At 47.8% G+C, this 12,396-nt stretch overlaps 1 protein-coding gene across 1 annotated transcript in view; it reads right to left on the reverse strand.

The window, feature by feature from the left end:
* The window catches only part of LOC100089996 (mitochondrial intermediate peptidase), an 80,151-nt gene that overhangs the window by 40,129 nt on the left and 27,626 nt on the right, over nt 1-12,396 (reverse strand). The window contains exons 11-14 of the mRNA XM_029048157.2: nt 7,398-7,551; nt 5,715-5,792; nt 4,057-4,261; nt 2,825-2,934 (exon numbers count right to left, since the gene is read on the reverse strand). Of these exons, the coding sequence (XP_028903990.1) occupies nt 2,825-2,934; nt 4,057-4,261; nt 5,715-5,792; nt 7,398-7,551 (547 nt within the window). The remainder of the gene's footprint in view (nt 1-2,824; nt 2,935-4,056; nt 4,262-5,714; nt 5,793-7,397; nt 7,552-12,396) is intronic.

The raw sequence follows: 12,396 nt of genomic DNA on the forward strand, positions 1-12,396 counted from the left end.
TTCAGTGGAAGAACGTGTCACCTTACACCTCACTTCCAATTTCCCAATTTTTAAGTGCTGGCCCCAGCCCAAGTTCGTAGGCGACGACCTGAGAAGGCTTCTGATTACTTCCCCGATCCCATTATTTCCCACAGCATCCCAAATGCAACTGTAAAACTGCTGGGGCATTATTATTAATATTATTACTAATATATTATTGCATCTGTTAAGCACTTACTACACGTCAAAGACCCATCAAAGCACTGGGGTAGATACAATGTAATCAGGTCAGGTCAGACACGGTCCCGGGCTCTCAGGGTCAGGAACCGATCTAGCTATGTCAGCCCCATCCCGAGTTGTCACCTGAGCTGAAAATCACAGTCTGCCTCTGGCATTGCACTTTCCGAAGAAGGGAAAGTGCCCTTTTTCCAGCCCAGGTTATTTCAAGAGTAGACATACGAAATGGGTACTGCCATCTCTTAAGAGAGTCCTGTTTGTTCTTTCAAAAATCCAAAGGAAGAAGTGAGAAGGAATTCCTTTCACCCCTAGAGAGAGTGCAGTAGAGCGGCAGGAAACAGAAAAACCAACACTCAGGAAGGAACCCAAAATCTTAAATCTTATACTTCTCGAAAGCCCTTGTAGAAAAACTGCTCAAACCCTCCAATAATTTTTCCCTTTTTAGATATTCATCTCTGGCTAGGGAGGAACTCTACTTCAAAGAAATATTCTACCTTTTTGCTTCACGGCTAAATATACTGACATACTAAAACTGTGGTCCAAATTTGGCTTCAGGACATTCTTCCTGAGCCAAAACTCCTCCATAGAATGAAAGGTCCCTATGGGTAAGGGTACGTGTCACTACTTTCTCCTCTACTTTCACAAATCATTAGTTATAGGCATTGCACCTAGAGAGTGCTAATTAACACCATGACCGCTGGCAAATCTGCTTTATTATGGCCACTAGAAGATTAATTCACTGTACAAAATGGCTTCCATTTGAATGGCAATTACGAAATCTCTGGTCACAAAATTCCAGCTAAAATTCCAGACAAAATTCTCCAAATCTCCCTTAAGGCGAGAATCCCTCTCTCAGGTGTTATCCTGGAACTCGATTTAGGAGCTAAATTGAATACCACAACATCAGTAGGGACCGTTGGCCCCTGATGAGCAAAATCCTTTGGGCTCAAAGAAACCACTTATGGCTATAACCTAGGCTTAGGCTCCTCGGTGGCTTCTAGATGCGAGGGGGCCAAGTCTCAGTTTCTCCTTTGGCAAAAATATAGATAACACAACATACCACCTACCTGTCTCCTGGGGCTACACTGCAGATTAATGAACTAAGCGTTTTAAGATCCTTAGATGAAAGGCGCTTTAGAAGCATTAACATCATAATGAATGATCACCTGTTGAGGACGGGGATGCAGCCGTAACTGAGAATTAACTTAATTTTGTGGGCCTTTGCACTGAACATACTTTTACTATTCGTGTCCTAACACAGAAAGATAGCAAACATGCTCACACCATCTGATAGAGTTAAAACTTATACCTTTAGGACAAATTTACCAAATGATTTAAACATGCCAAAACAGATTTAGTTTCTTTTTCATAATCTCTGAGACAGATTGACAGGAGTAAATTCACAACAAGTCTGTAAGTCTACTTGGAAGACAAACTTAATGAGCAATTTTCGCCTTAGGCTCAATTTCACAAACCCGGGCAGAGAACCTCATCTTTGTGATGGAATCAGCACAAAAAAGTTCAGGAAAAAAGGTAAAAGGACCATCTTGCTCCACAATTACAGGATTTTCAACAATACTCATTTGAAATGACTCAGATAGTTCCTCGAAACAGTTTTTCTGGGGAGGAAAATCACTCCGTGCGTGCACCGCATATTACGAAGGGCTTGGGAGAGGTCGACACAGCTAATAGGCACGAATCCTGCCCTCGAAGAGCTTACAATCTAGCAGGTCAAATATTTATTTAATAGACGTTGGCTTTTAGTAAGGCTGGTGATTTAGTAATTCCAATTCGACCACTGTGTGACGGGGACAAAAATTCAATTCCGTGGCCTTACACGGAGGAAGTACACACATCGTCCCCCCACCTTCATAACCATGCTACTTCTTAACCACACCTTTGCTCCACACAGCACAGGGACATGACACCTAGAGGGAGTTCAGTAAGTACCAATACTACTGTGTCTCTAAACTGGCACAGCCCAAAGGCTTCCATCCCAAGCTAGCCGTTCTTGTGGGGTGGCCCCTTTGGGCCCAGCAGTGGCCAATGCCGGCCGTGCAGGGGATCCCGCGGCTCAATTCCCCCCACCGCCAAAAGAAGGATAATTATTTTATTTCATTATCGTTATCTGAGGGAAAACCGCCTTTTTTCTAAATTACCACTCACACACATCCGGAGGACATCGTTCCTTCACTGATTATTTCCTCTATTGCTGATTTAGTCAAAATAGTAACTAGGAAACTCTTACTGTTTGCAAAGCACTGTACTAAGCGCCGAGAAAAAAATATACAGGTGGGAATGAAATGTGGTCCTTGCCCCTTGTGGGGCTCATAATCTAAAACTCTGGAATGGAAACAAATATTTCCCAAATGGGAAGAAATTTGCCTCCAATGCAGTGGATCCACTCAGTCAGTGACTCAATCGTATTTACCGAGTGCTTACTGTGTGCAGAGCACTGTCCTAAACGCTTAGGAGAGTACAATATGACAGTAAAACAGACACATTCCCTCAACAAGCTTACAGTCTAGAGTGGGAGCCAGACATTAATATAAATAAAGAAATTAAATAGGATGAATGAAGCGGTAGAATCGAGGCATTTTATCCATACCTGCCCGGTCTGATAATGTTTTGCGAACTGGGTAACCACCCGATAATCGCTTGCAAAGTACTCCATCAGGATAGAGGGAACCTCAGCAAAATCAGTGGGGCATCTGGTCCCTAAAAGGAAATCACAGAACGGTTGGAATAATTTGAATCCACAGCTCTCTCTACCCCTGCTTTTGACAAATTGTAATCAACTTCCAAGGAATCAATACATTGGTGCCCACCCTCCAGGGCACCCAGTCCTCTTGACCAGACCTGAGAGGTTCCAGTCAGGGCTGCAAAGACCTAACATGGTGGATTTATGCCCTGCTAGTCTCTGAAGTCTGCCTCCTTCAAGTCTTCACCACCCACTACAATCCCTACCCCTCTTTTGGGTCCCTAAGCTCACAGTGAAAAGTTGGTACCTGTGGATCAATATATAAGTGATTATATCACACTGGCAGAAAACTACTATAAATCCTACATACTTTGCATTACAAAACATCTCCTTAGGCAGGACCTTGAAGAAGCAGCGTGGCCAAGTGGAAGAAGCACAAGACTGGGAGTTAGGAGGGCCTGGTTCTACTCTTTTTGTCCTTTGCCTGCTGTGTGACCTTGTCATTAACGTCTCTGTTTCTCAGTCTCCTCATCCTACTTAGAGTGTAAGCCTGATGGGGACAGGGACTGTGTCTAACCTATCATGTATTTACTCCAACGTTCAGTACAGCTCGAGGCACGGAGTAAACACTGAAAGACATGTTGTTATTATTATTATTATTGTTACTGTTATTATCATCATCAATAATACTAAGACTGTTTGCCCAGTTTAAGCACATCAGTAGGTGATGGGAAGTGAGCCCAATATTATACTCGCTACAATCCTGCAGAAGTGAAAAGGCTACCACAAATCTTCCCTCATCCACGTGAAATGGGGGAGAGGCTGGGGGGAATGACAACATCTTGATTTTATTTAGTGCTTTTATTCCCCAAGTGCTTCCTCGTTACTTTTCTCACTTTTGTCCTCGCGACACCCTTGGGGAGGTAGGGGAAGGCAGGGAGCTTATTCCCAAACTACTGGTGAAGAAACAGAGGACCAAAGAGGTCGAGTAACTTGCCCAAGGTCACAAAGTAGGTCAGCGGCAGAGTCGGGGCTTGAAGCCGGGGCCTTTGGCTCCTAGACCAGTGGGCGTGTTCCCTTACCCCACTCAGCCGACGCTAGCATTCCACTCTGCGAACAACGGTACACTGAAAGCTCACCGGTCACATGTTGGTAGCGGGTGCGCCCCAGCATGGAGTGCAAGGCGTGGCCCATCTCATGGAAGAGATTCTCCATCATACCGGGGGTGAGTAAGGTTGGGGAGTTCCTGGTTGAATGGGGCAGGCTCAGCATCAGCACTACCACTGGAAGCTGGTACTCGCCATCTTCCTTTAGCCTGCCTCCTCGGATGGTGAAGTGGCAATCCTTCAGGAAGAGAAGACGACGCAATGGGTAAGAAAGGCCTCGGTAACAACCGTAACAGACAACTCCGTCAGAGTCACGTTTCCGAGTAAAGCCTAACAAATGAGTCCCCGTCGTTCCCTCACACCTGGATCTGTTGCTCCTATCTAATATTAGTAATTACGCTGTTCGGTAAACGCTCTGTGCCAAGACACCACGCTAAGCAGTGGCCGAGAAACAAGGACACACCGGCCACGGTCACAGTTCAACACAAATTAGGAGGTAAGGAAGGTGGGTATCTGTATCATCTTTACAGGTGGAGAAAGTGAGGTTTGGAAAAGTTGAGTGATTACCCAAGGTCACAAAGCACGCCGGGGACACAGCTGGGACCAGAACCCAGGTCTCCGACTCCCAGACCCATGCTGGTGCCACTAGGCCACGCTACCGCTCCTATTTACTTTATTCACATTCAAAAATCCCAGAGAGAAGAAAAGATTTGAGCCCCATGGTCTCCCAGCGATGTCTGCGGTTCAAAACCATGAATGGTTCTGATTTTTCAAAAGAAATGAAATATAAAGATCGACGGTTTGACGTCTGTCCCGCTTGATATTCTGAGTTCTGCAGCTAGCCAGCATGCCCTGGGGATTTAAACTGCAAAATTTCCCGCTTGATTTGCTCATTCGACAGTGGAAAGCTAAAATGCACCACCCAGTCCTTGCTTCTCAAAGCTCCGTGACGGAAGACAAGCCATTTATGTTCCCCTGCCCTCCCTCTCTCCATCCAGGAAAAGAGTGCCTGGCCCTGGCAGAACCCTCTTGCGTGGATGCTCGGGGAGGACAGAGAGCCGAGGCGCTAAAGCAGCCGCGATACCTCACGATGCTCCCTCCTCGAACTGATACCAGGGCAATGCAATGCCATCGTCTTCTGCCACCCCCAGAGAGTTCTCTGGGGGCAGGAGAGCACGACTAACTCTGGTGGGTCACGGTTCTCTCTCTGCCCCTTGCCCCCTGTGCGGGAAAGAACCAGCAGTGTGACCTAGAAGACAGAACACGGGCCTCGGACTCAGAAGGACCTGGGTTCCAGTTCCGGCTCTTGTCTTACTTGTCTGCTGGGTGACCTTGGGAAAGTCATTTACTTCTCTGTGCCTCAATTTCCTCATCTGTAAAATGGGGATTAAGTCTCTGAGCCCCATGTGGGACATGGACCGCGTCCAACCTGATTACACTGTATCTAGTCCAGCGCTTAGAACAGTGTCTGGCACATAGTAAGCACTTAACAAATACCATTTGAAAAAAAAAAACCCAGCTACAACCCACAGACCCAATAAGCAGGAAGGAGATTGGAATGAGAAAATGGAACTGCCTTGTTCTTACGGAAAACTCTCATGCCCATTCACTTAGCTCCGTGGGTGTTTTAAGGACCATCTCCTCAGTGAGCATTTGTCGGAAGAGGCTGATGCCGTCAGCAAGGTAATTACCTGATGGGGCTTATCGGCACGCTGAAAGAAATCACAATAGATGTATCCCAGCAATCCTTCGGTTTCATGGACCACGGCCTAGAAAATTGCCAAATTTCAAAATGAGAGACTAAGTCTGAGACCCAGAGTTCAATTTACTTGGAAAGCTTCTATTCCAGTAGTAGTAAGAGTAGTAATAGTGTTAATAATGGTAGTGATAGCATTTATTAAGCACTTCCTGGGTGCAGAGCACTGTATTAAGCACGGAGAAAGAGTCCCCAGGTGAGAATTAATATGGACCCCGTCCCTCGACGGGCTCAACATCTATTCCAGAAGCAGTGCCCCCAAATTACAACCTGGTGACCTGCGGCCAAACCTGGACACTTCCTACTGTGTCATTTTCTGCGTATCGCCATTTCTCCATTTGGCCCCATCCTTCTCCTCCTCTGCTTCCATCCTCTCTGACCTCCCCTGGTCCTTAGGTTTAATCTTGTTGTCTACTACAACCCAGCCCTGGCTCCTCTACTGCCAACCTACTCACTGAACCAAGGAACGTCCCCCTCTTTCATATCCAACAGGCCACCACTCTGCCCTCCTAAAATCACAACTATTCCGAGAGGCTTTTCTTGATTAAGCCCTCATTTCCCCTTCTTGGTCTCCCTTCTGCCTCACCTGTGCACTTGGATCTGAACCCCTTAAGCACCCGTGGCCACACAGCCCTTAAACTCATATCCTCATTCCCTATCTGTAATTTATTTTAATGCCCGTCTTCCCCCTGGACTGTAAGCTCCTTGTGGGCAGATATCGTGTCTCCTAACTCTATTATATTGTACTCTCCCAAGAACTTAGTACAGGGCTCTCCATACAGTTAGCAGTCAATAAATACCACTGATCGATTGATTTTAATCAGGGTTCAAATGCCAAGGAACTATACAACGTCTAAAATAAAATAAAAAGACCCCTGAATAGGAAAGAGGGGGGAAAGGGCAGAAAAGTGGACTGGCGCTATCAAAATCCAGGCATTTAGCCAAAAGGAGCATCATGTGAGCTGAACAGGTCCCCTGCGAGGATCTAAAGCATCACAACAGCCAAACCTAATATCTTCGGCTTGTACAGCTCACCGGGCTAGTAAATTCCACGACATCCCCATCTGTTGGGCTCCTTCTGTTTGGTTGGAACCTCTCACCTTCAACTATCAGTGGGTACCCTCCTCAACCTGGACTTTGCCAATCGATGAGATTTATTGAGCGTCTACCGGATACAGAGCACTGTACTAAAGCACGGACTGGGGGAATTTGGGACCCAACCGTTCTGCATCTGACCCATCTGTTGTTTCCTTGGTTTTGCAAGCTTCGATCCTGCCCCCATCTAACCTTAACCCTCCCCGATGAAAGAGGTCTAAGAGTTTCCAGTCTGTCTTCGCAAAGACGTTTCTCCATCCCCTCGATCACCCTGGTTGTCCTTTCCTGGACTTCCTCCAGGCTTCCTCCCAGTGAGGGACTCCCTGACGGGGGTCGGGGGGGCTTCACTTTTAAGGGATGAAGCAGGGCTGAGTCGGGAGTGGGAAATGGTACGAACGGCTTCCACTGTTTCGGGGACTGCTTATGCCGCCCGGCTTCGCTCGGAAGGGAAGCATCTTGAGGCCGTCCGCGCGGCCCAAACCAAGCCAGCTGGAACTCAGAGTCGGTGGCCGAGGGAGCTTACCAGCTTGCGCACATCCTCACACCACACCTCCCCTTTCGCTGGCTGCTCTGCATACAAACTGATTCCTAGAAGCCGACTGAACAGTAAGTTCAGACCTTCCATACACGCTCCGAGGGAGAAAAACGGGCAGTATAAACTGGGCTCGATGTTATACCTAAGGAAGAGAAAAAGGTTGAGTGAGGCTTTTGGTCAGCTCAGTAATAAAGTACAGTGCAGAAATATCACCACGAAACCTCTATCAACCAAGCAAGGTAAGATGGAGTTTCATCCTGGAAGTCCTGATGACCCAAAGTGATATATGAGAAAATGCAACTAATCGTAACCTTCCCCCTCATTTTCAGAACTAGTCTCTTCCCACCAAAGTCAAGAAAGAGATCCAATTGGTTCGCACTAAGCTACGAAGAATCCAATCTAAGCTTTCCGATGAAAAGAGATTTGCTCCAGCTCGTCACCGAAATTCTCCTGCTCCATCAGCCCACCCTACTGAGGATAAACAGCGAGCCGAGCACTGGGCCGAGTACTTGGGCGAGGACACGGAAGGCACAGTACCTGCCCTCAAGGGGTGTATGATCTAGCTAAGGAGAGAGGCAGACACGGGTGATTTACAAACAGTGCGAGCAGGACGAAGTGCAAGGACAGAACAGGGTACGTCGGGCTGAACTTTTCTTTCACGCCAGAGAAAAAAGACAGCGGCTAAGGATCGGGTCTTGCGTTGGAACAGCCCATTACAGAAGGACTCAGTTTTCCCACTCCCCAGGAACGGACAGCTTTGGGTGCTTGACCTACTGTCCTTGCGGAAGCTGATATCTCTACCCACGGTGGGAAGGGAGGTCTCAGGAAACTGTGGGACCGGTAATAAGTGAGCCAGGCCTCTGGCTCCAGACACAGTGAGGAGCAGGGGAGGAAAACGCATTTCTGTGGCATCCTTGAGTGTGGTGCTCTGCACTAACTGCTTGGGAAAGTGATATATTATCAATGATATTTATTTTTATTAATTTCTGCCTCCCCCTCTAGACTGTAAGCTTGTCCCGGGAAAGGAACGTATCTGCTAATTACGCGTCTGCTTGGTACAATGCTCTGCACCTGGTGAGCTTTCAATAAACACCAGTGATTGACTGACTGCAAGTCCAACGGAAGTACAAAGACGCGTTCCCGGCCCGCGAGGAAAGGCACCGTCACTTCCTTCTAACCTACCACCGAGGCTGAGCCCGATCCCTGTACCAAGCTTCTCCGGTTGCTGGACTTGGAGGGATATGGAGCCAGGTGTGCACGTGCGCGCACGTGGCAGAGGAAGCTGGAAAATGACTTCCCAGAAAGAGCCGCCCGTGCAGGCACTGCGTGCTGGAAGGGGCGGAATGCCATACGGCCCGTGAAAACGGGCCCCGTTCTCTGCAGGGATGCCCAGTCCAAAAGGACAAGCAACACAGGGTACGGGCAGGCTCGGCCCCGGGGCAAGTGTCCATAACAAACGAGAGTCCTCGTCTGGAAAAGTGTGCGGACAGGGAAACTGACTCCAGAGGGGAGCAGCGCGGGACCCATGACCTGACTGCCACAAAGACTATTCTTAACTATTTCAAAAGAGCAAGAGCACGAGAGAGACGGGCCTTTGGAATGATAGCCGAAATGTAACTTACACGCTAGAGTTGGGTGGCATTTGAAAAATGCTCATTACTGACCGGCACAAGGAGACCTTCTGTTTACCGTGGATAAATAAAAGCGAACGCCCACGGGACAGTTTTGGAGAACTGCTGCTTAACTTCGGTGCAGTTTACCCCGCGTCGAGAATAAAGAGGGCATCGCTTTCAAATCTGCCCGTCGACCACCCCAAAACGGGGAATAAGACTGTGAGCCCCACATGGGACAACCTGATAACCTTGTATCTACCCCGATGCCCCCAGCCCCTGGTTCCGACCTGGGCTCTGAAGGTCAAGGCCCCAGATGGCTGCAGTTCACTTCTGCAGTTCAACACAGAGAAGCAGCGCGGCTCAGTGGAAAGAGCCTATACTTGGGGGAGTCCGCGGTCAGGGGTTCCAGTCCCGGCTCTGCCACCTGTCAGCGGTGTGACTGTGGGCAAGTCACTTCACTTCTCTGTGCCTCAGTTACCTCATCTGTAAAATGGGGATTAACTGTGAGCCTCACGCGGGACAACCTGATTACCCTGTCTCTCCCCCAGCGCTTAGAACAGTGTTCTGCACCTAGTAAGCGCTTAACAAATACCAACATTATTATTATTATTCCGAGCGGCCCCCGGTTCAGATGGTTGAGCTGGAAACACCTCTCGGTGGCCAGCGGGAAAGAGATGACTTGGAGCAAGCATCACCGGACTACACTGAGAAGCAGCGTGGCTCAGTGGACCGAACGAGGTCACCGGTTCTAATCCCGGCTCCGCCACTTGACACCTGTGTGACTCTGGGCAAGTCACTTAACTTCTCTGTGTCTCTGTTACCTTCTCTGTAAAATGGGGAATAAGACTGTGAGGCCCCACGTGGGACAACCTGATCACCTTGCATCTACCCCAGCACTTAGAACAGTGCTTGGCACACAGTAAGCGCTGAACAAAATACCATCATCTTTATTATTATCTACCCCAGCACTCAGAACAACAAGAGGTCATGAGTTCGAATCCCGGCTCTGCCGCTTGTCAGCTGTGTGACTGTGGGCAAGTCACTTCACTTCTCTGTGCCTCAGTTCCCTCATCTGTAAAATGGGGATTAGCCGGGAGCCTCACGTGGGACAACCTGATTCCCCTGTATCTCCCCCAGCGCTTAGAACAGTGCTCGGCACGTAGAAGGCGCTTAACAAATACCAACATTATTAACGATGTCTGGCACATATTAAGTGCTCAACAAATACCATTTATTTATTTATTCCTATATGCCCGAATCAAGGGCCTCCACCAGAGGACACCCAGTCCTCCTCAGAGCAGGCAAAGCAACACAGAAAGCCAAGAAACCCGGGAGGTGGCGGTGATTCTTTCATTCGACAGTATCTATTAAGCGCTTACTGTGTGCAGAGCACTCATGCCAAATCCTTGGGCGCCAGACTGGCAGAGCACCGGTCTGGGACCCGGAGGACCCGGGTTCAAGTCCGAGCTCTGCCGCCGACCCGCTGTGTGACCCTGGGCGAGCCACCTGTCATCTGTGTATCTCAGTTTCCTCCCCTGCACAATGGGAATAATAATTTTTTACCTACCTCGCAGGGCAAAAAGGAGTTAGTGAGTGGGAGAGCACTTTGGGAATAAAAGCGCTACAGAAAATGAAGATTTCCCTCTAGACTGTTTGCCCCTGTTGGCAGGGATCATGTCTACCACGTCTATTACACTGTACCCTCCCGGGTGCTCAGTACAGTGCTGTTCACACAATCAATAAATGGCACTGACTGAGGGATCTCGGGAAAGCTGTCACCCAGTAGGGACACCCCGGGGCAACGGAGGCAGGACCCGGGGCAAGTGGTCTGGTGGGGGGTTGGTGCCCCCGGGGTGTCCACACAGCTGCGGCACTAATAGTTAATTATGGTATTTACTGAACGCCCGCCGGGTGTGATGCACGGTACTACGCGTCAAGGAGCTTGCAAGCCTAGGATGAAAATTCAGTGTTTTGTGACAGCAAATCCATTTCACAAACCTAGTGACTACGATGCATAAATGATACGCATTTAATAATAATGTTGGTATTTGTTAAGCGCTTACTATGTGCACAGCACTGTTCTAAGCCCTGGGGGAGATACAGGGGAATCAGGTCGTCCCACGTGAGGCTCACAGGTAATCCCCATTTTACAGATGAGGCCCAGAGAAGTGAAGTGACTTGCCCACGGTCACACAGCTGACAAGTGGCAGAGCTTGTCATTCAGAAAATGCATTTCTGAAATACATTTTTATTCAACCACCATCCTGCTTCCATAGTTTATTGTGGCTAGGAGGTGAGTTTGTCGGGGTGGCCTGGAGCCTTGAAACCATAACTTTTCAAGATTCCTTTAATCCACCGAGTCTCTAGTGCCACAGCAGTGATCAATCACAGTTGCTGAGATGAGCAGCTTTTATTACTCAGTGCTCCCTGGAGCTGGAGCAGGAGCCTTTATTAAGTGCTTACTGTGTGCAGAGCAATAGGTCCTATAATGTCACCAAAATCATTTATCAATTAAAACAAATAACTTAATATTTCTGAGGCGTTACTAGTGAACAGGAACACTTCAATTCAAAAAAAAAAAGACTCCTGTTTTTGTTACAAATGGTCGCAGTAATAAATGTATCTAAGAAAAAAGGCAAAACATACAGGTATCTTCAAGACCGATCAGAACAGTAACTTTTAGGGTATTTACTTAGCACTAGGTTAGATACAAGGTTTTCAGATCTGGGGCAATCCCTGTCGCACCCAGAGCTTGCAGTATAAGAGGAGGGAGAGTGAGTGTCTTATCCCCACATTTCACAGATGAGGAAACTGAGGCTCAGAAAGGTTAAGTGACTTGCCCAAGGTCACACAGCAGGGGCTGGTGGCACAGTTGCCATTAGAATCCAGTTCCCTGACTCTTAACTCAGAGTCTCACGCTCTTTCCGCTAGGACACGTTGCTTCTCAGAGGCTATTTAAGCTAGAGAGTGTATATACGCAAACATTCTATTGAACGTTGGATTATTTATTGATTGCTGTAGTTGTAAACATTTACAAGCCGGCGGGGGGAATCGGATAGAAATCAATGACTTTATCATAAGCGCGAGGGAGAGAATAGACATAAACGACCGACACGAGTAAATGATGAGATTTCCATTAGGTTATAAGCTTCTTGAGGGGAGAAACTGTTTCTTCTCCTTTCAAGTCCCCAGTTCAGTCTCTGCACACAAAAGGCGGTTAATATATTCTAATGATGACAAATAACCCACCCGTTAATATGTGAATCCTGAGGTGGTTGGTGGAAGGGTATAATTAGTGATGATGATGATGATGATGATAATAATAATGATAGTGGTGATTTGTTAAGAGCTTAGTAGGTTCCAAACTCTGTACT

This window comes from Ornithorhynchus anatinus, chromosome 20, assembly GCF_004115215.2.
Source record: "Ornithorhynchus anatinus isolate Pmale09 chromosome 20, mOrnAna1.pri.v4, whole genome shotgun sequence".
In the NCBI taxonomy this organism is placed as follows: Eukaryota; Metazoa; Chordata; class Mammalia; order Monotremata; family Ornithorhynchidae; genus Ornithorhynchus; species Ornithorhynchus anatinus.